Source organism: Nicrophorus vespilloides, unplaced genomic scaffold (assembly GCF_001412225.1).
Source record: "Nicrophorus vespilloides isolate i.1.1-1 unplaced genomic scaffold, Nicve_v1.0, whole genome shotgun sequence".
Classification (NCBI taxonomy): Eukaryota; Metazoa; Arthropoda; class Insecta; order Coleoptera; family Silphidae; genus Nicrophorus; species Nicrophorus vespilloides.
In genome coordinates this window covers 266,976-293,391 of record NW_017097993.1, presented here as the reverse complement: position 1 = coordinate 293,391, position 26,416 = coordinate 266,976, and the positions used below count along the sequence as shown (strand labels likewise).

General features: G+C 30.6%; 5 protein-coding genes across 10 annotated transcripts in view; 1 reads left to right on the top strand and 4 right to left on the bottom strand.

Annotated features, from left to right (window-relative positions):
* Positions 1 to 1,820: 1,820 nt before the first annotated feature.
* LOC108561488 lies at positions 1,821 to 3,637 on the bottom strand. The gene is made up of 4 exons (XM_017919447.1): positions 2,519 to 3,637; positions 2,289 to 2,459; positions 2,063 to 2,235; positions 1,821 to 2,004 (listed from the first exon to the last, which is right to left on the bottom strand). Exons 1-4 carry the CDS (start codon positions 3,470 to 3,472, stop codon positions 1,833 to 1,835), a joined length of 1,470 nt encoding a protein of 489 aa, XP_017774936.1. The 5' UTR covers positions 3,473 to 3,637; the 3' UTR covers positions 1,821 to 1,832.
* Positions 3,638 to 5,539: 1,902 nt separating this feature from the next.
* LOC108561491 (transmembrane protein 208) lies at positions 5,540 to 6,506 on the bottom strand. The gene is made up of 4 exons (XM_017919452.1): positions 6,357 to 6,506; positions 6,149 to 6,298; positions 5,948 to 6,084; positions 5,540 to 5,892 (listed from the first exon to the last, which is right to left on the bottom strand). The coding sequence occupies exons 1-4, from the start codon at positions 6,360 to 6,362 to the stop codon at positions 5,664 to 5,666; spliced, it is 522 nt and encodes a 173-aa protein (XP_017774941.1). The 5' UTR covers positions 6,363 to 6,506; the 3' UTR covers positions 5,540 to 5,663.
* Positions 6,507 to 9,142: 2,636 nt separating this feature from the next.
* On the top strand, positions 9,143 to 16,449 carry LOC108561494 (alpha-tocopherol transfer protein-like). 2 transcript variants are annotated; one of them, XM_017919455.1, is made up of 7 exons: positions 9,143 to 9,307; positions 13,960 to 14,166; positions 14,867 to 15,026; positions 15,084 to 15,145; positions 15,205 to 15,398; positions 15,454 to 15,570; positions 16,089 to 16,449. In XM_017919455.1, exons 2-7 carry the CDS (start codon positions 13,965 to 13,967, stop codon positions 16,335 to 16,337), a joined length of 984 nt encoding a protein of 327 aa, XP_017774944.1. In that variant the 5' UTR covers positions 9,143 to 9,307; positions 13,960 to 13,964; the 3' UTR covers positions 16,338 to 16,449. The 2 variants fall into 2 exon arrangements, with proteins under 2 accessions (XP_017774944.1, XP_017774945.1); XM_017919456.1 differs by lacking the exon at positions 9,143 to 9,307 and adding an exon at positions 11,237 to 11,484.
* Positions 16,450 to 16,914: 465 nt separating this feature from the next.
* Positions 16,915 to 18,307, bottom strand: LOC108561489 (peptidoglycan-recognition protein SB2-like). The gene is made up of 4 exons (XM_017919448.1): positions 18,187 to 18,307; positions 17,829 to 18,002; positions 17,268 to 17,579; positions 16,915 to 17,207 (listed from the first exon to the last, which is right to left on the bottom strand). Exons 1-4 carry the CDS (start codon positions 18,209 to 18,211, stop codon positions 17,017 to 17,019), a joined length of 702 nt encoding a protein of 233 aa, XP_017774937.1. The 5' UTR covers positions 18,212 to 18,307; the 3' UTR covers positions 16,915 to 17,016.
* Positions 18,308 to 19,956: 1,649 nt separating this feature from the next.
* LOC108561502 (probable 3',5'-cyclic phosphodiesterase pde-5) overlaps positions 19,957 to 26,416 on the bottom strand; it is a 36,888-nt gene continuing 30,428 nt past the window's right edge. For 3 of the 5 annotated variants that reach the window (XM_017919466.1, XM_017919467.1, XM_017919468.1), the window contains 6 exons: positions 22,466 to 22,769; positions 22,232 to 22,406; positions 21,951 to 22,174; positions 21,531 to 21,892; positions 20,981 to 21,465; positions 19,958 to 20,921 (listed from right to left, as the gene is read on the bottom strand). In XM_017919466.1, coding sequence (XP_017774955.1) covers positions 20,247 to 20,921; positions 20,981 to 21,465; positions 21,531 to 21,892; positions 21,951 to 22,174; positions 22,232 to 22,406; positions 22,466 to 22,769 — 2,225 coding nt within the window. In that variant the 3' untranslated portion in view covers positions 19,958 to 20,246. Of the gene's footprint in view, positions 20,922 to 20,980; positions 21,466 to 21,530; positions 21,893 to 21,950; positions 22,175 to 22,231; positions 22,407 to 22,465; positions 22,770 to 26,416 lie in introns of all 5 variants that reach the window. The other 2 variants (XM_017919465.1, XM_017919464.1) reach the window with 1 other exon arrangement.

Genomic DNA, 26,416 nt, shown 5'->3' with positions numbered 1-26,416 from the left:
TTTAAAGGTTACAGATGTACATCATTTTCCCTCGAGTGTGGTATTTGGAGACTAAACGATCCGAGCAAATAATGGGCGGGATCCGATCTCCGCTGCATTTTATCGATCGACTAGACTCAAGTGTGGATTTTTTTTCAACTCACGATCGTACTTAAAATCGAGCAATTGATAAATAAACAAATCAGCTTTTGAAAACTTCAAGTGTCAATTGTGAAAGCTAAATGTCAAACCCAGTTGATACATCAAAATTTCCGAACAACTTTATTATCGTAATGTTGGCGGAACTGCTTATACGTTTGAATTATAATTTAAAATAAAGTTGATCCTATTGATAATTTATACCAAAGACAATTCATACAAAATCATTTTTAGCTTTTAAAATAAAAGCCTCAAATATTAATATTAATCATTTTTTTTTTCATTTAAATGTAATTTCGACGTGATATTAACAAAAATAAGGAAAGCCCTATGGTTCATTGACCGTGATTTATATGTTTTTTATTTCATATTTTTTTTTGTCTGTATTTATTTATGTAATTTTAAGGTTGTTGCTATAAATGTTTTTATTATTATTAAATAGTAGATTATGTCTGACTGAGGAATTAATTGATTAATTCATTCAAATTCTTCTTCTTGGTAAACTACACTTCCACATGGGAAGTCCGGGTCTATATCGACAAACGAAAGACCGTCTATTGAAATCCCGACTGTATCGAAATCCCGACTAAATCAAAATCTCGACAACCACAATCCCGACTGTATCAGAATCTGGACAAACTTAATCCCAACTATTTCAACTATATCCCGACTGTATCAAAATCCCGACTATATCGAAAATTTTTACAATAACATTTTTAAATTATTTCAGAGCGTAGTCACCTTGTGCTACACTTTTATTATAAATAACAATAAATTATTAATAATTTATTTGATTTTGTTGAATTATTAATAATAAACCTTAACATTATGAAATAATCTCAAATACAATTGATTATTAATAACAATTTAGTGAGTTAGGCTCCGAAATAATTTATTGTAGACATTTTCGATAGTCGGGATTTTGATATAGTCGGGATTTCGATACAGTCGGCATTTCGAACGGGAATTTGATTGACGGTATTTCGGTATTGCGATGCCACCGGGGAAGTCCATTTGCAGATTTGATTGCGTTTTAACGAAACCATATTATTATACCTAGCTAACAAAGGTCACGGAAAATCCCAACCATTACGAAACCTATTTGGTAGCAAGTGAAGTTTAGAAATCAATATAAAATGTCAGTTTAATTTTAATAAAAATATTTTCAAAGGTAAAAAAAAACTAAATTTACATTTTTATATCAAACGAACCAATGATCTATTTGATGATCCATTATTTAAAATAGTGATTTTCAAAGTGGAGATCGCGAAAAATACTAGGGGGTCAAAGAAAAATTAATGACAGATGGGACAGTATGTTTTTCTACACATACCCTTTCTTTGGGGGTCCATTAAATTTTTTAAGAGCAGAAACATATTTATAAACATTTCTGAGAAATAATCAATCAAATCCGATAACCTGATTGTATGTGAAGAAACATAAAAAAATATTGTTTTTCAATGTATTATGTATTTTACTGTATTAACACGGTTCCAAATAGTCCGGGAATTGGCGTATTGCTGCAATTATAACTGAAAGTGTTTAAGGATTCATTATAATGAATGCAATAATATACATGGATAGAACAGAATTTTAATTCAATTTTTGAAAGTAATTTTTTTTATAAAAAAATATCTTAAAATAAATAATGAACATCTAAAATTAAAGAAATATTACACTAATAGAAATAACAATCAATTCAAATAACTGTTTCCATGAAATTTCATACTGCCTCTAATCGATTCATCTATTTCATTGAAAGAATTGCAAATTTTTACAGCCGGCGAACGTTGTGCACAAGACATCGAAAGTCGTGCACTTCGTCTTACGGGAGTTACAATATACTCGTGTGCATTTCCTTGATCCCTAAATTTCAATTTTAAAAGATTAGAACTTATTTACCAATATTATTAATATTAGTTACTTTTTTATTTTCCGTTCTTGGATCGCAAATTGAATGATACTCGATTTGAAGACATTCCTGGCATCTTTCATTGCACTTGATCTATATTTTTCATCATCAGATATATTTGTATCTATGTTTAGCAAACTAAATTTTTCCAATAGTTTATCTAGTGAATTATCTATTGTTTTCACCTAAAAGCATTGTAAATTAGTAGAATAATATAGTTAATGTATTAACATTATACCTCTGCCCCTTTGATAATAGCAGTCTTGAAACATTCAACAGCAGAACTAATGTTACCCCGGGTCTGTTCAATGGAAGCTCTGCATTCCCAATATTGAGGCTCCTCCTCTATCTCCTTATACCTCTGCCTGATGGTTCCCAACCAGGTCTCACATAATGCCAGAGGATATGACTGAAATATATATAATTAGTAATTAAATAATCAGATGTACATTAAATAATAAAGCATACATCTATGATCAGTTGATTCAAATCACCCAAAGCATCTTTGGCAATTGAAACTAGCTGGGATGGATTCATATCAATAGCATCTGTGATCTGAGGTTCAACATTTTCAGCCTCATTTTCTTTATCTTCACTATCATTTGTAATAACTTTATCTCTTGAAAAGTATTTCAAGTGATGGAATGTACTCATCGGTTTGCCTCTTTTTTTGAGCCAATCATTTAATCGGCGTTGCAGATCATTTAAGCCTGGGCCAGGTGTTGACTGACGGCCCAATTTTCTCACACTTGTAGGTGTTTTAAAAGATTGACTCCTCCGTTTATAAGCAGTTGGTGTCTTGAATGTTATTTGAGTTACCACCTCCTGCTTGATAGGAGAACATTCAGAAGCCAATAATAGTCCTGCCTTATCAATATTTCCTTCCATAGACTGTGTTACATCTGCTTTTGAAAGTTTCTCTTCAATAGTTGATTTTGCAATAAGCTTCTTTCTGTTGAAATGCTGTGCAGAAAGTGATCTACAGGAAGGTTTGATCATTTTATTTTTAGGATGGTTCTCGTGAATGGAAGGCTTCTTGAAATTATCATTTTGCAATGCAGCTGTTTTGGGTTTCTCTTTCAATATGTTATTGGACATTGGCTTTGCCTGACCTTTATTTATATTTGGTTTAATTGTACTTTGGTGTGTCCTGTTTAGTGACTTACAATCGGAATATCTTTTTATTAGTGAGTTCTGGCTCTCACTAAATCTTCTCTCTTTAACTTGTATTGGAACATACTCCATGCTAACAGAGGGTGGCAATGAGATTTTGTCAAGTTTCAATTCATCCTTCCTCTGTTTTTGATACATTAACGATGGATTGGCTTTAACCATTCTGTATACAGAAGTCAATGTTTGCCGAACCTGTGGGGCTTTTCTAATCTTCGGTTTCTCATCCATTTTCTTTCCCTTGTCAGACATTTTTCTTTCAATTAGAAATTTAAAACGTACATTACACAATTTCAATTAGAGTCAATCACTTTACAACCATTTATAACTGTTAGAAAGTCGTTATAATCTTTCAAATCGTAAACAAAATAATCCAGTAGGACCAACATAAATTGTTTAAAAAATATAAGTGCTGACACCTACTGTCCAATATAAGGTTGAGTACAGTAGGGTTACGTATGGTTGCATAACCATCGGGGGGAGTAAGCTGGTTGGACACCAGATAAGTCTACAAAACAATATCTAATTTTAACCCGAAAAGGGGTAGAAAAAGGGCTAAAGATTTATATTGATATAAATCTCTTTACAAAAAATCTAATTTTAGCATAGCCTCGCACATTTCGGTATAGTAAACAGAGATTTAATGTATAGCTTAATCAATCTCTGTTTACGATACCATTCCGAGACCTTTCCATAATGTAAAGAGTTTAGGGCCCCGGCTTGTTATGTCTTCACATGTAGATTACCCGTATTCCTGTAGAGCAGTGGTCATTCCATACTTGATGTTACTACACCTCCCTTAAAAATATTTAATTATTTGGCGCCTCCCCCCACCTCATAAAATACATAAAACTTTAGCGGTCATTTAGAAAATTGCTCACTGTGACTAATATTCGCGCCTCACAGTTTGGAAAACGCTGCTGTAGAGTCAGAAGAACGCGATCTTCCAGTTTTATCATATATATTGTGACCATAGATGAAGGTCTTTTGAAACTAAAAGAAGAAGCGGATGCAATAAAATTAAGACATATTCAAAAACAAAAGTAGAAATCCAAATATATTTATAATGTTTAATTCCATATAATAAAACTGTTTACTTTTTTTTTCCAGGGTATGACTTTAGTGGATGTGGCTGTTTGAGGACGTTTAGTATTACACGCTTTTCCACGGTTAGGAGAGTAGAAGAATATGAATGTTAATTATTATCAATGTTTTTAAATGTGCCTTGGGCGTTAGGGGACGTCCGGCGGTGAGCAGTTTAATCACTACCAGGGATTGAAATAGCAAATTTCTTGTCTTCTCTTCTTTTATATACTATTATTTAAAATTATGTTATATGTATTTTTGTATGAATACATTATGGTTTATTTACTAACTATTTATTTAACTTTTCTCTCAGAATTATTACATTTTTTACCCAAAATTGAACTTTAAGTTTGCACTGTTGCTGAAATTTTACCTTCTAATTTAAAGGTCTCTTTAACTTTGCTTCAAATGTAAAGAAGAGATTTTTTAAATAAAAATTGGTCACATCCTAAAATGTATACTGTATTCTCATGTTCCCTTCATCACCTAAGTGATATCTAGGGCCCACAATATATATGTGATAGATTCTCATTTTAATTTGAAGAATAAGTATTATATAATTTAATTAATTATACTAAATAAGATTATAATACTGGAATACCTTCCATAGTGCGGATTGACAATAACCTTTTTGTGCTCATGGATACTTTAAAAGAAACTAATTAAATCGTGGGAATGTCTACATACTAAACATTACTTGATCAGTATTTTGAAATATTAACATGAGGCGCGACAACGTGATAAACGAAATTTACGTTGAATCGATTTCAAAAAAGATATTAATTTCAAACAAATACTGTATTTCCATGGTTTATGTATACAATCTTTTATTTTTTTGTACATTCATTAATTGGTTTACTTTAAATGAAATCAAAGAATTAATGTAATATTGGGATTGGTTAAAACTGCGAATATTTGTTGGTTTTTATGCAATATGATATTAGGCTCAAATATTTTTGATGGCATTAAATGTGAATCACTAGGTGAAATAATCATACACTTTATTGAAAGCTGTAAAAATTACTTAATGAAAAGAAAAACTTTTGGCAAGTGTAAAATAATTGTATTAAATAGAGTAAAATTGGAAATTTAAAAGAATAATGTAAATAAACGAAAAATAAATAAATAATTTATAACAAGAAAACAGTATATTTTCAATTAAATAAATTAAAATTGCAGAATTAAATACAACATAAAATATTGTTGTTCGTCATGCATCAATGAATTGACGTATGCAACTCATTTAGCAACAGACAAATGCAAGATCCAACAATCCAATTTGATGATAAAAAATCTAATGAAAATACGTTGGTGTTCAGGTACCCCACAGCCTTACCTTTGTTCTTAACAAAACCACTTAATGCATATGTTGCATCCTCTTCATCCTTCTCTCCATTTTTTTCTGTTTCTTTTCATTGACTTCAGGAGCTTCAGGTGCAGACTGGAAGAAGTATGGTCCAAGGATATTCTTCCACAAAATCATGAAGCCACGAATTGGTGCAAACATCCACAACCACCAGAAGTATGTGGAGATCAAGGCAAGCAATTGACATCCAGATGTTAGAATTATAATATCCTTTATATGTCTGAATACCATCAAATATTAGCTATGATTAATAATTATTTTTATGGTATACATACTCTGTGATTCCACCCTCCAAATTTAGATCAATTCCACTATCTAGTAATTGTCCAGTCTCTGAGTATGTAGCTTTCGACATAAAAGTCATGAATTGATAACTGGCAATATAAATCAAGCAAGAGAACAAATACAGAATCTGTAAATAGTAAGAAAAAAGATTTATTTTTTGAGAAAATGAAAATAGAAAACTGATTACTTACAATTGTTGCAGTGGAACTATAGAAAAATGTTATTACCAGGCCTAATGCATTTGCAACCAAGGCCATATTTCTGTAGAACTTTAATGTGGAAATGTTCTCCTCTACAATCTGTTTGGCCCCCTTAGTGCCCACCTTTCCTTTCTGGGGTGGCTGAAAATGTATTTGTTATTATATATTATGAATTAAGATTTACTTTTTTAATACTTACTGCCATTGTTTATGTTATATTGATGCTCAGTGTATAATATTATTCATTAAATTGTGCACACAACTGTTTGTGACAAATAGGTGAGACCTGACGAAATCAGACAACCAGACAACTCATAGACAACTCAACATAAATACTACTTTCCAAACTTCACGTTGGTGATTATAGGTCAACCTCTACACTCATAGGCAACTGCAATTGCATATAAAATACATAACTAACATTTCAGAAATATATTTATTTTAGCAGAACCCACTATGTTTTTCATTAATATTTCTCAGTAAATCAGTAAACTATTTCCTAACGTGCATATTTAATATATAAAGATATTTTTTTAATTTTGAAAAATAAAAATATATTTTGCGTAAAATGTGAATATTTTATGTTGTATTAGATTTAGTTTATAATTTAATATATAAATAAAACAACATATTATTGCCGTTACTAAATTATTTATAATAACACATTGTAACAAATTAGAAAGTTCAATCAGGATATTCCTTTCATTTTAGATTTTCATTTCTTTCTTCAAAAAACGCAATCTTATTACAATTTTGCTAAAACCAGAATTGCAGTTTATGTGTTATTTTGACGAGTAATAAAAATTTTTCTATAATGTTATTTAGATTTTTGCTAATTTTCAATTTGATTATTGAACATATTTTGCCCACTAAATTTAAATATTAAACTACTTATGAATTAGAGACTTCAATTATGGCCAACAAATTGAGATTCTATGATCATGAGTCTAATCTAAAAAATAAAACAAAAGTAAATTAAGTCTATTAGTTATATTTATATATAATTTTATTATGTGATTATGTGATCTAAATCTTTTATATTTTCGTATGTTTCTCAATAAGTCAACAATCGTGACTCATATATATAATTTATTTCTAAGTAGATCTTATTTTGCAATAAATACAGTACTTTAAATGATGAATATCATAATTGGAGGAAGTTCTAATTCAAACGGACTAGTGATATTTCACCCATGAAGGTTTTAATTATATTTTATGAGGACTATGAGCACAGACCCATTTGTATTAGTCATAAATTTCGAAATATGTTAATAAAATAGATTTTGAAGTTTAAAAAAAATCAATGTGTATTGTCCATAGTATTTGATAACGTTTCTTCACAAGTACATAGAAGAAATACAACAAAAACATAAATAATAAATTCTGTAAATATAACAATATAAAAGTATTTTTTTTTTCTGTAACTATCAAATACATTAAAATTGTCCATAAAATATAAATTTTCCTTCGTTTTTAATTTTTACATTATGTGTATGTGTAAATTTTGATTTATTGGTTACATTTTGAATTACTTATGTTACTTGAATAATGCACCAAGAATATGCAATACGTTTTGCGTTATTTATTTATATCATATATAGTTATTATTATTACTATTGGGTACTTCAACTATATATTTATAAACATGTAACATTTTAAGAGTTTTTTTTATAACAAATCAAGTTCAATTAATGTGCATGAGTTACGAGCTACTCAATAATAACCAGTTGATGAAGTAGAAACTTGACCTTAACCAATGTCATTACAGTTAATATCCTTATTGAACACGTTAATTTAATTTATAATTAAAAAATGACAGACATTGGGTACATCGAACGGTCTTCAATGTTTCGAATACCATCATAATTTCAAAAAAATTGACTAGAAATGTAAAAATATTGTTTTTACGAATTTTTTGATAATAAAACTAAAAAGTAACAATTTATGAGTTTTCTCTTATCTATAATTATTTAAAATGTAGTATATATTTAGTTAATTATTTCTTGTTATCTATTCTAGCAGTATTTATTTTTGCTGAAGTAATTAATGTTTATTTCAGGACGAAATTTGCCTATTAAATTAATCGAAAACATGTATTCCTACACATGTTTATTTTATATATTTCGGATGTTTCTTATAGTCTGGAAAGTTTTAATGTCTAAAAATTATATTATGTGATTTAAATATATTCATGAAAGTTTGTTCTTTTTATTGCCCCTCTATCTCTTCTATATCTATATAGAAAATTCGGAATTAATCTTAATTCTGATGCCGCGATATTTTTGTTTATTAAAAAAGCGAAAACGTGTTACCTAAAATGTGTCATAAGTTTGCCATTACTGCTTAAATATACAGTGGAACCTCGTTTAACGAGCATCATCCGTTCCAAAATTTCCGAATTTTTACTCGTATAGTGAAACAATTTTCCCCATATTAGTGTGCAGTGGAACCTCGCTTATCGAGTTTAATAAGTTCCAAAATTTTTGGATTTCTACTCGTATAGTGAAACATATTCAAAAATACACATAATATGTGAAGACAAGTTTTAAAAATGATGTAGCAGGTGCGAAATCCGGGACTTCACTTTTCATCGTCATGCGAAACGTCGCTCGTTAAACGAGTCATTTTCTCAAAATGCTCGTAATGCGAGGTGCTCATTAAGTGAGGTTCCACTGTATATTGGTATAGGTCACTTCCTCCTTGCTATACTTGTAGACTATAATCCCATTAGGCAAGAACATTTATCTATGGAATCGCGTTAAAACAATAGCATTTTGCAATGATGATGATGATGGTATTATTAATAAAACATCGACAACGCTTGAACGATCCGTCGGTTGAAGGTCTCACCTGCATGTGATGTTTTCCTTTTGGTGTAATTATTGTTTAGCGAAATTGATTAAACAAATGGGTGTCGCAATCGTGCGGTTTTTGTTGTTCGCTCGGAACGGGGGGGCCAGAGCCTGCAAAGCACGGACAGTCCTCCTCCTGCCGAGACCATTTTCACAACAACGGCCGATCGTTGTTTCCCCTTAAATGGCATCAGACCACTAGGAAGTTTCTAAAAGTGAAGACTTCGTCGCTCATCCAGCACTCTTTGTTACGCCGATTACACTTCAAGATATATACAACAATCGTCGCAATTTCAAGGTAAGTTTTTGAACCAGTTTTATTACTCCAGTTCTCATTGTTGATATACAAATAAATATATAGTACAAACAAATATTCGAATATTTAGTGAACCTTGCATTGCGTTTAATGACAACACAACAATTGAATACTAAATTTTGTTTCTTTACATTGACATTACTGTTTTTTATTGAACCTTTGTTCTGCGCGAATATCTACTTGTATTCGAGTGCTTTCATTCTAATACAAATTTCAATTATTATGAAAATCAATATAGGATTCACGCAAGAATTAATATCGAGAGATTATTATTACTATTAGATAACAGATTCAATATACGTATAGGAAATAATCAATAAATTTATTGTTCGTGCCTATTATAAGAGTTGTTACAATAGATATATATATTAAGATATATATAATATTTTAACGAAAATTTTAAAAATCTATCAGTTTTTAAATTTAAAATGAATCATCACGATAATTGAAAAGTTAATTAAAAATAAGTAGATTCCAATTAAAGATTTTGCATAAAATTTTTGATTTATCTTCTAGCAGTTATTAAAATAGTCATTTGTGTGTCAGAAAAAGAATTTACAATAATTATAAATTCGTTATTAAAACTACCTTTTTAAGATCTAAATAGAGTTATACCTCGGTTAACGAAGCCGTAATTTAACCAAAATATTGTCAGAAGTTGTACCAGAAGGAGAAAATAACATCTAAGATTTTGAAAATGTCGACGAAGTGGAAGTTAGAAATTTATTGCATGCAGAAAATTATGGTTTTTAGAAGATTTAGAAAACCCTGTTTCGTTGCTAAAACAAGATTTCTAAATCTTCCACTGAGACAATATAAATGAAGACGAAATTCAAGAAGTTCCTGTCGAAAAAAATAACAACCAAAGATTTAAAAATGTGAAATGGTGGAAATGTCATAGTTTAAAAAGTACTTTATTTTTAATAGTTAAATGCAATAAGTCCACAGTTGTTAAATGAAAACGAGAAAAACATAAACAATCAATGTTGGACACCTATTTTAAATTGTTATTTCAGTTTGCATCTAAGTTGACAGTTTATTAAATTAAACTTTTCTTTGTTCGAAAACCTCTGGAAATAAAGTTTCGCTTAACATTGTATGACATTTTTTTTTGTAATGTAATTGTTATCGATATAATAAATAACAAACATTATTATTGTCTTTAATTATCCGTGTAATTTTATGGGTTTTGCAACAATAAATTATAAAATTTAAAAAAAAACTTAATACAAAAATAGAATAACTAAAATAAAATTCAACTGTTACAAAGTCCTATTGACCATATGTCTTTCTGCCCTATTATTATTAATTTTATAATTCTTATAATATTCATGTAATCAAAGAACATCATCGTAAAATGTTTGTGTTCGGTGCGTAAAATAAAGGAAAGCTGCATTTTTGACGCATAATAAATTAAAGAGGTGGGCTGCTGCATTTATGTAAGGGCTTCCATCGAGCGGAGAGTGCAAAGAAAGCGGTACACTGTCACCGTTGCATAAGTGGTGCGTCGTGACGTATATGGGAACAGTTATATAACATTTTGGTACAGGACGTCATAAAAAGTAGAACAACGGTGCAGATGCATTATTGTTATTATTATTGCATCACAGTTCGCACATTTTACGCACTTTTTCTTTTCAATACACAAGATGCTCGATTTCCTTTCAGCCACGAACGGACGTAATTATTATTATATATTTTTTCTATTAATATTTATTAGTTATGATGATGAATAGAAATCGAAATCGAAGAGCAGCCAGAATATCAATTAAGACTTGAAACAAATAACATACATTAAATTTATTTTGCATTCCATTCGAAGTTATACCAAATACGGCACTTTAAAGAATCAGTGTTCCTGAATTGATTGCAAAATTCTTCATTCACTTTTATACGTCGAACGTTCCGCAAGATCCTCTTTACTTGTAAATTAATGATTAAGGTCAACTTCTCTCGTTTTCTTGCTTTTTCCTCTTCTCTTCGTCTGGGTGTCTTGTTTCTCGAGTGCAATAATGAGTTCAATTACATAGCAACCGCTGACCAACAACAACATCAACAAATAAAACTGCGAAGAAGTTGAAGAGACAAGTACGAAAAAGTGTGTACATCCTGCCGATAAGTTTTGTGATCCTTTGTCTGCCGAGTGAATACATTTTGCGGTAACTTGAGTCCTTTGTTTAATATTCACTCATATTCAACTCATTATACATTTTTTTATTAAATATTTATGCAAATATATGCAATGTCAGTTACTAGTCTGTTTATTATAAGAAGTTTTTTATGCATTCTTACACCGATCATGTTTAAATCTTATATTAATTTCAAAAGTCCGGACAAATATACTGTTTTATTTTTTTGGTATAAGTTTCTTATTTTTAAATAAATTTAATGTTAACAATAATAGAATGTATCTTCTACCAATTAGATATTTATAATTTAATTGCTTTTTAATCAGTATATTAGTTTCTGATNAGTACACTTCATATAAATGTATTTAATAATATAGGTAATTACTTATATGACATGTATATCTACTTAAGATGTCTGCATATTACATGATGCTTCTTAATACAAATTACACTTTATATGATAAACGTGCGTTAATTCTTCATAATTTTATTTCTTATTTACTTTACAAATAATTATAGTGTATTAATCAAATCATGAATTGACATTTGATTCAATCATAATTATTGACTGGATATTTCTAATTATCAAACGTAACAAATTTTATTTAATTAACGATAATTGTGACATCCTTATAATAATTTTTTTAAAAATAAGTCCGCCAAGTAGAAATTTTATTCTAATATTCTATCAACTTAGGCAATGTTTGACGACCCTTGCATTAATACTTTTGTCTTTTTCACCATTAATTGTATGTGTATTATTTTTTTATACAGTGTTTACATTGATAGCCATTCACGAATATGACCGATTTTAAAATATTTAACTGGTATTTGGAGAAAAACCATGAACTCCATCTTAATAAAAGGAAATTTTGATGCTTCAACTTTTGTTTTGCTCTAGAAAATGAAGGATATTTTAACAAACACACATATTAAAATTGAAGTACAATGAATCATGCTTATGTCATGGACGTACGAATGCACATTTCTTGTAAAAAGTTTAAAAAAGTAGTCTGTGAATCATATTATTCTCTCCATAATATTATTTATTATTGCATTTTTTAAACATTTTTTTAATTTGATTATTAATATATAGAACTTGTAAATAAAAGCGAAGTGCTTCAATAAATAATTCAGCAATATAATTTATTTATTCTGCAGGTTGCTTTATTTCCATAAACATCAGTTGCTGATACATAATTCGTATTTAATAAATTATACTCGTTTTCGCAATACTTCTGATCTCGGTGCTTCTATTTCCGTTTTATAGATCATGCATCTGTCCTCGTGACTACCCAGGCCCTGGAAATATTGATACCGAACCAATTTCAAAATAATTAGCGATGCTTTTGCTTTCAAAGTATAGTCAATTTGTGAAAAGGATGTCCTGTCTAATTAGACTAAAAGCACTATATCTCGAGATGGAATCTTCTATAAAATACTATTCACATATTACTTATTCATTCAATTTCATAATTGATCCGATAAATATGAATAATATGATAAATTAAACAGGTTTTTCATTTATAATCCAAAGGAATTAAATCTGATTTTCGATAACTAATAATAATATAATTAAAGTTTAATATAATGAAGTATGGTAACATTATTAAAATAATAATTATTATTTATTCAGCAGATAAAAGATAATAATATAATAAGCTAAAAATATTTATTATTAAAAAATACAAATTCTCATACTAATTAAAGTATCATTTGCATATAGATTTTGATTAGAGTTGTTTCTGTTTTTTGTATGTATTAAAATTGTTATTACATGTTCTATTTGTTTTGTAAATTATTTTGCGTTAATTTAAAATGAAAATCGATGTTATAACAAGTTACTCAACATTCCAGAAATGATCTGTATTTTTAAAATATACAACTCTTATACAAGAAATAATATTTACGGCAGTTACCGAACGTATAACATATTAATTTATGTGATTGTTAAAGGAGCTGGAAGTGATATTACGCAATCACTATGCACTAATGATATGCACTAATTTCCTAGTAGTTAATTGGAGCTACGGATAGTTAGCATAGTTTACCGAGGGCCGGTCTATATACGCGCGTTATCGATTAAGCAAACGGAGAAAGTCCTTTCTCGCCCCGCAATATATGACTTATAAATTCGTGACAGTTTTTCGCTTCCTCAACTTCTTGGCGATGTATCTCCTTCGGTGTTCGGCTTTCCCATTACGTAAACCTGTCTGTGTGTACATGTCATCTGGCGTGTCTCCAGTAAACGTCTTGCTCACATTTCGCAATTCGAAGTTTCTTGTATTATTACCCAATTCCGAAAATCGTCAGTCAATTAAATGCGCCCCCTCTTCCAGCCTGGAAGCTCACCTAATGTATGCAACAATTACCGAGTGCAAACAGTGTCCAGTACGCGCTAGCAAATTTGAACGCCAATTAATTCTGCAAATATAGCTGTTGAGGATTTTATGCAAGAGCAGAGCAAATATTTGGTTTTCCTAATACAAATTTTCATTGTTGCAGTTGCCATGACGAGTACTAAGCTGATGATGTCCAATGGATGGATACAAGCCGCAGAAGAGATGAAAATACGCGATGAGAATCTTTTAGATGCTGTCGCTAAAACTGCTACCAGAGAACTTAGAGAAGATGAGTCGACGCGCAGACAATGCCTTAGGGCCTTCAGGGACTGGGTCAAAGCTCATCAGGACATCGAAAATTGCTTAACTGGTAATATTTGTTGTTGCAGGCATAACATTGATAGTACTTCATAGTAATCGATCACTTAAAGTAAATATTTTAACTTATAAATTTGATTATTCATTATGATTATCAATGATAACAATTGCCAAATAAAAAATGGCGTTTGTTCAGTTCAGATGAAGGTGTAATTTGATTATAAATCATATTTTAGGAAATACAATTAATAACTAACATTACAGTTTACATTATTCTATATATCAATTGTGAGATTTGGCTTCAGAACAAGTATAGTCATTTTTATAGTTTTCTTTAAATTTTATACGAAAAAACAGTGGTGTATGTATTATGTTTACATTAGTTAATTGTTGAGTAAATATTTCTTAAATTTCTTAATATACAACATTTTGTATTTCGATGTTAAATATTATTTCGTTTATTTAGTAATAAATATAAATCACCAATTGTGGTACCTATTTTCTATAAATGTTTTGTATGTATAGACATAAAGTATTATTTACTATACGATTATTACCACAATCTGCGATGATTAATTGATGACTTATAGGTAGAAAAAAGTAATATTCATTTTAGAAAATAATATTGGTTGTGAAAATGATAATATAATGAGGGTATGCCTGTATATTTAATAATAGTATAAGTAATGTTGGTTACAATTGGCTCAGTTGTAGAATGTACTCTTCTTAATAATATTGGTTCATGATCTCAGATGATAGTTTCTTGCTGCGATTTCTGAGGGCCAAAAAGTTCAGCATTCCTATGGCCCAGCAAACACTTCTCAAGTACTTAAATTTACGTAAGAAATTCAAACATATTTTCTATGATCTGGACTGTCAAGATACCAAGGTAAACGAGCTTATGGATAAGGGGTAAACCAATTTTACTATATTATATAATCATTAATTTTAATATGATCATTATTTAAGATACATTTTTGCGAGTCCATACAGAGATAATTTCGGAAGAAGGGTGATTCTAACAATTGCAAGTGAGATAACCTTAACTGATGACCTTAGTTAATATATTGATGATATTATTTTTTTGTAGGTAAATTGGATCCTAACAGATTTACGAGCACCGATATGGCCAGGGCCCATATAATCACCTACGAGACTTTGTTGGACGAGGAGGAGAATCAGATTTTAGGATTCACCTACTTCGGCGACGGCGCCAAAGTTGGCGTCGGACACGTGTCGATGTGGTCTGTGACCGAGTTTGCGACCCTCATGAAATGGGGCGAGGTACGGTTGCATCCGTAAATTCGACCCAATTAATACAAAATTGATGATGTTACAGCAATCCTGTCCGATACGGCACAAAGCGTTGCATATCATTAACCTGCAGTCTACGTTCAAGTACGTCATAGAGTTTGCTGCGAATCGTGTTAGCGAAAAGTTGCGAGACAGATTTAAGGTAACTAATTCTTATTGCTAACATATATTTATGAATTTAGACCACCTGAACATTTTTTAATTAACAAAATGTAACTATTCAACATAATATTAAAATTATAATAAATTTTGTTTTATTTTTGTATGTATTCAGCACGTTAAATAACTATTTTATTTTTATATTGTCTGTATTATATTTTTTTTCTTTGAATTTATAGACACTTCTTATTATAAGTTTTTTGGTCTGATTCTCTAATGTTTTTAATTGAAGTCTGAACAAGGGAACTTTATTACAGTAAATTGTAGCTAAATAAGTCCACTTTATAAGAATATATGAGTAGAACAACCTAACGACTATCAATCTTATAGTAAGTTATTTAAGTCTCTGATGATGGACAATATTAGTGAAAATTTTGTTGTTTACCGCATAGTGCAAATTTAGATCATTCTGTAGAGGTTAAAATTTGATCCATATTTGGCAACTTACTTATCCTCTCGTGCGAGTCTTTCCACATTTTTAATTTGATTTTTTTTTTGCAGCTGCATAGTTCGGTGAACGAGATGCTCCAGTTTCTTCCGGCGGAAGTCCTCCCGAAGGAGTACGGCGGTATAATGCCGATGGCTGAGATGATTGCCTTGTGGAAGAAGGAGCTGGCCTCCAAAAGGGAGCGTCTGCTTTCCTTCGATGCTATGAATTTACTTAGTGATCGATGCATAATGCGCCGCCGGAACAGGTCGACCGATATTGAAACTCTTCAGGGCAGTTTCCGGAAATTGGAGGTGGACTGAGGATGCTTTTGATCTCTTCCATATAGCAGCTCCCATATGCCTACGAGTTCTTTGATCGTCTATATTTTTTTTCATGATTAAATCAGAAGGAAAAAAATAACATCGCACATATACGCATATATTTTTATCACCAATATTTTATAGTTGGTATTTTATACAACATTTTATATACTTTAATCTAAACATATAATTATTTTTAAGACTGAGAATTGAAGTATCTAATTTGACTGTTCTATTGACAAATATTGCAACTTAAAATGATTGCTTCCATTTTATGTTTGAAAACTCGGAGAAAATTAACAAATGTTTATATGTAGATCAAAAGCGCATAGCAAATCCGAACGTAATTATTATTGATAATTAAGTGTATTCCGAGAAAATATGTTAAAATTGAATAAAAATAAATTGTATTATACTATCTTCTTTATTGATTTTCAGTGAGAAACTGCTTTCAACTAAATACTTTATGGAAGTATCGAATTGTATCATTTATTTGTTGTGTACACATGATAAGCTTTTTCTTTGAAAATCTTAATGATTAGAGGACAAAAATAGATTTCAAAAACAAACGAAAGTATAAACATATATATATATATTATTTTAAAAACGTGCAAACATAATTGTGGTAATAGTAATAATAATAGGAACATTAGTAACTAATATCTTCCGCATTGAAAGGTTAGCAGTCATTTTTTCTCTCCTTTTCTAGTTCGACCGCAAGATTAACAATATTTTCGAAGCTTTCCATATGATCATAACGTATAAAAACGGAATAGCAGTAGGATAATAATGATTTTTTTATCGCATTATGGAGCAGATCCTTAAGCTTTTCTTTCTGGTCAAACGTGGGATCAAAGTCACTGAAAGAACCTAAGCAAAAAAAAATGTCGATGAGTTAAGATTATTGAAGATGTTTTTGAAGTATGTTACCTAATAGGGCTATAGTGGCCACAGTCATGTTACTTGATCTAGTCATGTACCAGCCTAAACCCTCGTAGATCCGTCCGTCTCCTCCGATCAAAAAGCTGTAGTTTATGTCCGTTCCATTGCGCATATGATCCTTTTGCAAATTCCTGATCGCCTCCTCGCAAGACTCTTTATCGATGCAAGTTGTATTGTAAGTTTCTAACAACAGTATCTCTTTTACGGGACTTATGATATGTCTGACTGGTCCGTTAGGTTCCACCGTTGACCAATCATCTCTCAATACCAAATGAGAGCGATAAGCAGATTGTAAATTCACTGAAAACCCATTATCAGTTTAATTTTGTGTATTCTCATTGCAAATATTTAAGCAATAAATATATCTCTATATTATTATTTTTGCATTATTTTGCTTTAGAATTTTTACCTTGGATGCGAGGGACCAACCTATGGGTTTGACCTCTCAAATCCCGATGTCTATAAAAGAAAAAGTCAAATACAGGAACACCGAAATAATTCAGTTTCTTTGTATTGCGGACTTCTTCTTAAATAAATAAAATACCTTACCTTCTCGGATTAGTAAATATGTTCCAATGCTAGCACCCACAAACAAAAAGGTTAAAAGGAATGCGAGCAGGCAATAGCCGAAGTCAACAGGCTCATTTGGAATAATCAGAGGAGTTCGTTCGTGTGGGATTACAGTCTCATCATCTTCGATTTCAATGCTGCTACACGGACAGACTACAAACAAATAAAAAAGATTAATTATGTTTTAATGTGGAATAAATAATGCGGTCAAACATGCTGGCGATTACTCATACGATTTCCGTTAAGGTCGTATGTAATGTATTGTTTTAATTTTTACGGACATATACGATAATAAATCACAATAATATTGTCACTTAATACAAGTTGATGGGTTTACCTTTCTTAACCCATTCCGAGCCCATGTTGCCATAGAGCGTAAAGGTATTTTAGTTCACATTGAAGAATCTTTAGTGGCTGAGGTCGCGACCAAACAACAGACAGAAACATACAAACTACGTTCGAATTGTAAATGCAGTTATGGTGTTTAACTGCAGCGCATGCTCATTTATACTTCTTGCATTGTTTGCTTTTTTTTAACAAGCAAACAGATGATTTATACACGTGGTTGCCTCTTCAGATGCCAGTTTAAAGTGCGAGTTTACTCGACCTAATCTTCATATGATTGGACCTAATCAGGACTACAATTAGGCGCATTCAGGTCAATACACCGAATCCCGTTTCCTGTCTACATGTCAAACATTTTAGTCTTTTTATCTATTATTATGTGGTGCCTTTATGGACGATAGAGTGTATCAATCCAAAGGACTACAATTGAAAACCAAATTAAAATGAACTATTTTTTATCCGCTACATGCAATAATCTACATTGCCACTGGGAATTATAATTTCCAATATAGGTGATTAAGACTTTTTTTATACAAATTAATTTATTACAAATTAATTTATTATTAACTAAAAATATCTTTTTACCCACTCTATATTTAATACAAAGTTATATTAAAGTTTTAAAGGAAAATACAGTAAAATGACTATTCGTGGTAATTCGGGAACGTTAATACAAACATCGTTTTTATATGCTTTAAAATCATATTTATATATTGAATTACAAAAACGTTTGTGATAAAATGTCGTTAAAATTTTTAGTAAGTAATTATTTAAAAATATTTTTTATTATTTTGTTGATATTATTTATAACACACAAAGATATTTTTGTTCATTGAACAAAGAAAAAACTTTAAACGTGATATTATTTTTTTTGGAGAATATATATAATTGTATTAAAAAATGATGAAAAGTATTGATATATTCATTTAATTAAATAGTGAAAAAAATGTACAGAAGATTTTTTATCTTGCGTAACATTTCTTTGTAATATGCAATTAAACCTATTTTAGGTCTTCATTTGTATCTATGTAGCGAGCTATTCAATTTATTAATTTTAAACTTCAAGTTTATAATTTGGTAAATGGTAAAAGTTTAGTTACTTTATAATATTTTTTTTATATAAAATCTGTCTGAAAATAGGATTTTTAATCATGTACTATTTATCGGGATTGACTATGATCTAAATCAGAGGTTCGTAACCTTTATGGCACCACAGTCCTCTGGCAGTTACACGAAGGTCGCAGATTCGTTCTTAGTATATTGCTTTTAAATGCATAAAATAAAATTGGCAAGCAAACCAGTTTTATAGTTATGCAGTTGCAGATAACTCTTTTGAAAAAATACAGAGAATTTTGCGTTACAATTTCATCTTTGTAAAGTACTTCCCTTTTCTGATATATCTATTGTGTTAAGATCCAAAATTTGTAATAATTATTTATGTTAATAAAAATATTAATATTGATCGAAGTCGACAATTAATGCTAGATGATGAAAATTCAAAATCTGTAAAATAATTAGTACTCTGCAAATCAAGGTATTTTTGACAGTTGCAAAAAGTAAACAATACATACGTTTCAAAATTCTAGGGCTAATTGAAAGAATAGTTTCTAAAAAATATATACTATATGCAGGCTTCAATTGTTGTTACATAATAAGGTAATAATACTGTGATATGAGTGCAATTAAGTATGGGAGAATACGTTGAATACGTTTATTATTCAATGCGGCAAATGTACAATAATTTATGACAACATATACATTTTTGTTTAAAAATAAAAACTGGCATATATTATTTAAATACAAATACTTTACTAACTAGAAAAGAAAATAATATAAAAAAAAACTTTCAAACCTCGGCAACAGTCCATTTTTTAATGCCAGTATTGGGAAGGACACAAAACGTATTTACACAAACAAGTCTTGGCACTAACTGAGGCCTGGGGATTATACCTGCCTTTGTTGTTTTCCAAAGACAACCCTCGAGAGCAGTGCGGCCAATATTGCAAAAGTAAAAGAACTGACTAGATGCAAAGAATCCCTTTCGGAATGACTTCATCGCGCTTCCCTCTTTTCCTTGATGTTATCGTCAATATCCTTCCATCGCCTCAGATTTTCGTGACACATATCCAACAGAGACTTAGTTTCGGGAATCAATTGATGGAGGAGGGTGTAGCAAGGCGAACAAATTCCTGTTAGGAAACCGACCTGAGAAGCAGGCTGGTGGTTAGTTTGATTTCTGTCCATCATCGGTAACGGTGTTCGACCGTTTTTCTTCTCTTCGTCGCCCTGATCGTAAAACTCTTGGAATATAATGTCGACGGTCTTTACTTGGACTTCCCAGGGTTTGGCACTCGCGGATAAATCGCTTCCGGTCATCGCGATAGCTTGAATGAGCAGCCTGTGGTCCTGGTTGTGCCACGAGAAATTGTCCTCCGATAAGATTTTCGATAAACGGTCTTTGTTGTTGAAGAAGAGTGCTAGATCAGTTGCCAAGATGCAGTGCTTCAGCAGATCGAGAACTTCCTTGTACTCTGTACTCGATAGTTTGCTGAAGATGTTGTGTCCTTCCTGCTGCAATATGGTCACAGTCTGGTTAAAATGATGGTGTTCCATGGTTGAAGTCGAGTAAATGTTGGCCAGTGGAGAAGCGGTATCCAGCATGAACTTATTTGTTTTACCGCGATGATCCAAATCATGGCATAGCGCTCCAATATATAAAGCTAAGCTCTAAAAAACAAAACAAAATTTTATTAATTACAAGTTTAATGTATAATTAAAAGGATTACCTCATTTAAACTAAATATATTATTTGAATGCTTTATGATCGTGTACATGGAATTCGCCACGGAAAACCCGTGCGTCCAGTTGTGGTATGGAACTCTTCTATAGTTTTTCCTAACGGTCAACGTGAAGCGAATCAGGCTGTTTTTATCAAATCTGGTAAGACCAAAGAGGTCTATAAACATATATATTGCGTGTTTGGCCTTCTCGTTGTCTTTTAAACCAAATGGATTAAAGTAGTAGTCGTCTACTCCTATTATCTTTTCTGGGATTCCATTCCCCAAGGCCTCTTTAAACTCTTCCTCATTGCAGGTATTATGGTAACTGAGTACTTCCAAAGCCACGCGGTATTTCTGTTCCGATTTCTTGATTTGATCGTAGAGTTGGGCGTGATGTAAAGCGAGTCCACAATAGATGGCGAACATTTCAAAGGCATCTTGATCCTCCTTCGTAAACATTCCGGTGTGCTTATTCACCATTTGCACGACTCCTACAATGTTATAAACAAAAAACTTTAATTGTACTTTCTAATTATATATTGTAAATAAATATTACCAATGATTCTTCCTTGTATGTAGATGGGCATGCATAATATTGTATCTGTTTTGTAGCCGGTCAATTGATCAATGGATCTATTAAATCTGACATCGGAATAAGCGTCAGAAATGTTTAAAATCTCTCCAGTTGTAGCCACAATACCAGCTATACCGATTCCGAGAGGGAATCTAATTTCCTTGGAAGTGGCTTCTACTCTTTCCTCCTCGTCTAATCCAACGTCAAAGATTGTTGCATACAATTGGTTATTCTTCGTATCTACCAAAAACAGTGAAGCCCTATCCGCATCTACGAGCTTTTGAGCGAAATTCATAATCTTTTTCACCAATTTATCGATGCTAATCATATCCTGGAAAATTGATCTGAAAAATACGTAAATTAACATTTATTGCTAACTTCAATAAATTTTCGATTAATTACTTCACTACGTCGAGTAGAAAATCATTAAGTTTTTTCTGCTGGTTCATGCTGAAGTATAAATCTGCATAGTGCAGGGCAATCCCACCCCAAACAAGATAACTCATGCCTATTTCCTCGTCCTCCTCGTGAAACGGTTGTTTGCCTTTGATCTTCCACAGCTCTAAAATAGCGGCTAATTTCCCATTGGACACCACCGGTTGGCACATTACATGGTACTCTTCTCCCTAGATCAATGGACAATTTGTAATTAGGTGAGTTTAAGAGTGAAGAGGTTAATTTACATCTTTAAAAGAGCCGTTGGGAAATCTACTATCCATTTGATGGTAGGAAACGCGAACGGATTCAAGCTTATCGATCACGTATGCAATGACGGCTTTCGAGGCTTTCAAACTGGTCTTTATGTTTCCTTTGAAAATCGACGTCCTACTTAGATCCGCGTTTTCGATCAGTATCAACCTACAAATATACAATATTAAAGAACATTCCCATAGCATGAAAAATATCGAATGAATTACTGAAATCCATCGGCGTCCACCGCCGAACTAATGCAGCTGGCCAATTCCCAAAGAACCTCATCTTTGGTCGGCTGTTTCTCTAAGCTCGTGGTCAGATCCTGTAGCATCTTCCTTTTGTCCGCGTGTACGCAGAACTTCCACTTGGACAGGCTAATCTTCCTGTCGTTCTTCTGCTCGTGTTTCTTTTTCATCTTCTGCGATCTGCGTATGATCCATCGTTCCAGCTGCTCAAGCTCTATCTCCTCCATCACGAACCTGTCCAGGAAATCTGGATTCGAGCGCAGGAATTGCGTAACGCCATCGCCTTTGAAACGAACATCAAACGTTTCGTATTATTAAGCCGGCCGTTATCAGCGTTTAAATATGCTTTGCCATTATCGCAACGCGGAAAATATTTACTTCCATTTCAAACATATACAACTAATAATTCTATTATTTATTTGTGTAACTACTTATAATTAATTATGTTGTACTAAAGTCGTTTGCAAAACTATGCTTCAAACTAATCAGTTTGTTACTAAGAAAATTATTTATCACCTATTAAACAAGTAATTAGATGACAAGTTGTTTGATTAAAGCTAAATAACTCTGAGCATTTGATTATTCAACGAGTATAGTTGTAATAGACTATAGCGAGTAGGGATTAATCAATCATGCTTTATGTGAACGCCTTTCAGCATTTATTGTTGTTTGCATTTTATTCTGCTTGCATAATGACAACACTTGTAGAATAGTAAAAAGTTTAACTTTTTATACTTATTAAATTCGAAATTCATTCATAGAAACGTAAAAATATTCATCCAGATAATTTGTATTATTCCGTGATTTGAAAGTATGTACTATAAATAGAATATTCATCATATCTAAATAAATTTCGTTTTATTTTAAATGATGCCATAGTATTCTAAATATGCATACAATAATAGTGTAAAGTTTAAAAATAAAATAAAGAATGATACGAGATAAAGTGGTAATTAATGATAGAGGAATATAGATTATATCAATTAAATTAAAAACAATATAAATAACGCTTAATATCAGCATAATACATATCTTTTAATGAAATAAAAATACGTGGCTTAAATTCGTTTTTAAATACGAAAGTCAGACAGCAAGACTTCGTATAATGCGGAATACAAATTTTCAAACAGACTAAATATTAATTGAGAACAATAAAAATTAATTCCAAAACATTAGTATACATTTGTATGTATTTAGTTCCACGATTAGTACGGTTTCAAACAGGGATATTGTCGGAATCGATTGTGTTCTGATCGTGTTTTGTGAGCAAATAATGGAAAAATTGGTAAATTAATACTAAAATTATAACATTTATGTAAAATACTTAGCTAATAATATATTCGATGATAATGTAATTATTAAATAATCAAATTATATAAAATGACTACGGTCGATAGCCTTTTGTAAGTATGTGACATCATTTTTTTTCATTATTATCTAAAAAAAATATTTTTATGCAATTCTAAAAATTAATCAATTTAGTTCGTTAATTAATTATATAACAAATGTCATTTATTCTCGGAAAGCTAGCAATTATTTTTATCAGTTTAACGTACCATTTCATGTCCATTATTAAATTTAATGGAAGTTGTTATATTTAAATCAAACATAAACAATTATTATATTTATTGATTGTTATCTCAAAAAAAACACAAATAAATAATTAGAAAGAAATTAAGCAATTCAGTTTAATTGAAATAATTCATTTTTCTAATATTTTTTATCAGTAATTACTACAAACGAGCTAAAGTAATTGATAACGAATACTGAGTACAGTGCAACCTCGCTTAACGAGCAAAATAAATTGTAAGAAAAATGACTCGCATTATCGTATATTACATTAGTTTATGTGGGGAAAAGAACATATTCAGTAATAAATAATACTAATAAACTAGTTAATATTTAATAATATCATTTAAAAAGCTTCAGCCTTTGTTTTTTAATTATTTATCGCTGGACTACAGTTGAAAAACATTATTCAATAGGGATGCAAAACCGGGAATTATCATTCAAAACTCGAGAAATTTTCTGATAAAACTAGACGAGAACTTTAAATATGGCAGATGAATTGAAATGCAAAATATTCCTACAAAACGGGATCAATATAAAGTACTAACAAAAAAATAAAATATTCAAAGAATTGGAAAGATAACCAGCAATTTGGATGTTGTATATATTCAATTCTTTCCATAAAACCAACAAGTACTGAATGTGAGAGGATAATTTCTTTAGCAGGACATTTTACTACAAAATTAAGAAATAGATTTTCTGACGAGTACTTTATGTATTTATAAGCAAATTCTTAAAATTGAAATTAAAATTTCCAGACTGAGCAACTACTACTCAAATATACTAACAGTAGAATATACGACAATGCAACTGATAAATCTAAGGAATGAATAGTTTGTATGAAATAAAAGGTTTTACTGTACTCGCTTAACGAGTTTAATCCACTGTACAGTGGAACCTCGTTTAACGAGTTTAATCCGTTCCAAAATGTCCGGATTTTTACTCATATAGTGAAACATATTCAAAAATACACATAATATGTGTACACAAATAATATAGTAGGCGCGTAATCCGTGACTTCTCTTCTCATCGTCACTCGTTATGCGAAACGTCGCTCGTTAAACGAGTAATTTTTCTTACAATTAATTTTAGCGAGGTTCCACTGTATTAGAATTAATTAATGCATTATTTTATAATTAATGGAAAATTCCATGGAACACTATATAATTATAACGAGATAATTTATTGAATGAACTTGTATGATTTAAATTAAATGACATTAGTGACATATAATCAATAAATTCTGGTGACAGACTTTTAATAACATGTCAATTAGAATATTAATTGTAGCACGTCTAATTCGCTTTACCGCAAGCTCATGATAAATTAAACATGAATTCTGCTTTATCTTGTAATTGTCAAATTTGTACGGGTAATTTTATAAAACAAATATTTAACAGTCTTTATTTTCTGTATAAAAGGCAACTCGTTACGCGAGTACTAGAAAAATAATTTGTTCTAATGATATTTAATATTAGATGTATTTTTAGGAGAGTTATATGTATATAAAATATGATTTATTGATAGTGCGTATATCGAACAGTACTACATATGAACAGTACAGCCGAAGAGTTCAGGAAACGAACATTTTCGCAAAATTCAAAGTACTCATAATTATTTTCTTTTATACCTAAATTATCATTCTTTTATTTTTTATGCAATTTTAAAATCCTCGGTTTCAAACATTCCGGGATGTTGGTAGACATAATTACCCGCGCTATGTGAAGTATTTCTTTATTTATAAATTCACATTTGTCGTTATTTATAAAAAATACACAGTAAATGATTTTTTTCTTAAGAGCTCAATAACTACCGTATTTTTCTGACTATAATACGAACCTTTTTACAGAGGTGCGAAGGAACATTAAAATGTTATTAATAAAATTATTTTTTTAAGATAACTTAATTTCATTTCAAGTAAAAACTATTTTTAAAATTATTATTAAATTAAATAAAAGTTAGAAATAATAATATTTTTTGGGACTAACTATTTTTAATACTACATTTGTTTTTAAATGCAACATATAAATCATTACAAATGTTAATGTATTTGTTAGATTTACTGGTTATTGACCAAGTATAATTACTTGAACTTCGAAAGCCAATATTATTCGTCTACATACATGTCATCATAATCATTATTCAAATTTGACGCACTTCACTTAGCTTCTAATAAAACTCCAAAACATGAACACCAAAAACAACAATCTTAAATTCTAAATAGTGCTTGAAACAAACTATGGTGTGTGTACATACTATAATTACATAGACATACGATAAAGTTACAACCAAATACGATAAGCTACCAGATAATAACAATTCGTTGTAGTCACACGTTTTTTGTATATATATATTTCTGTT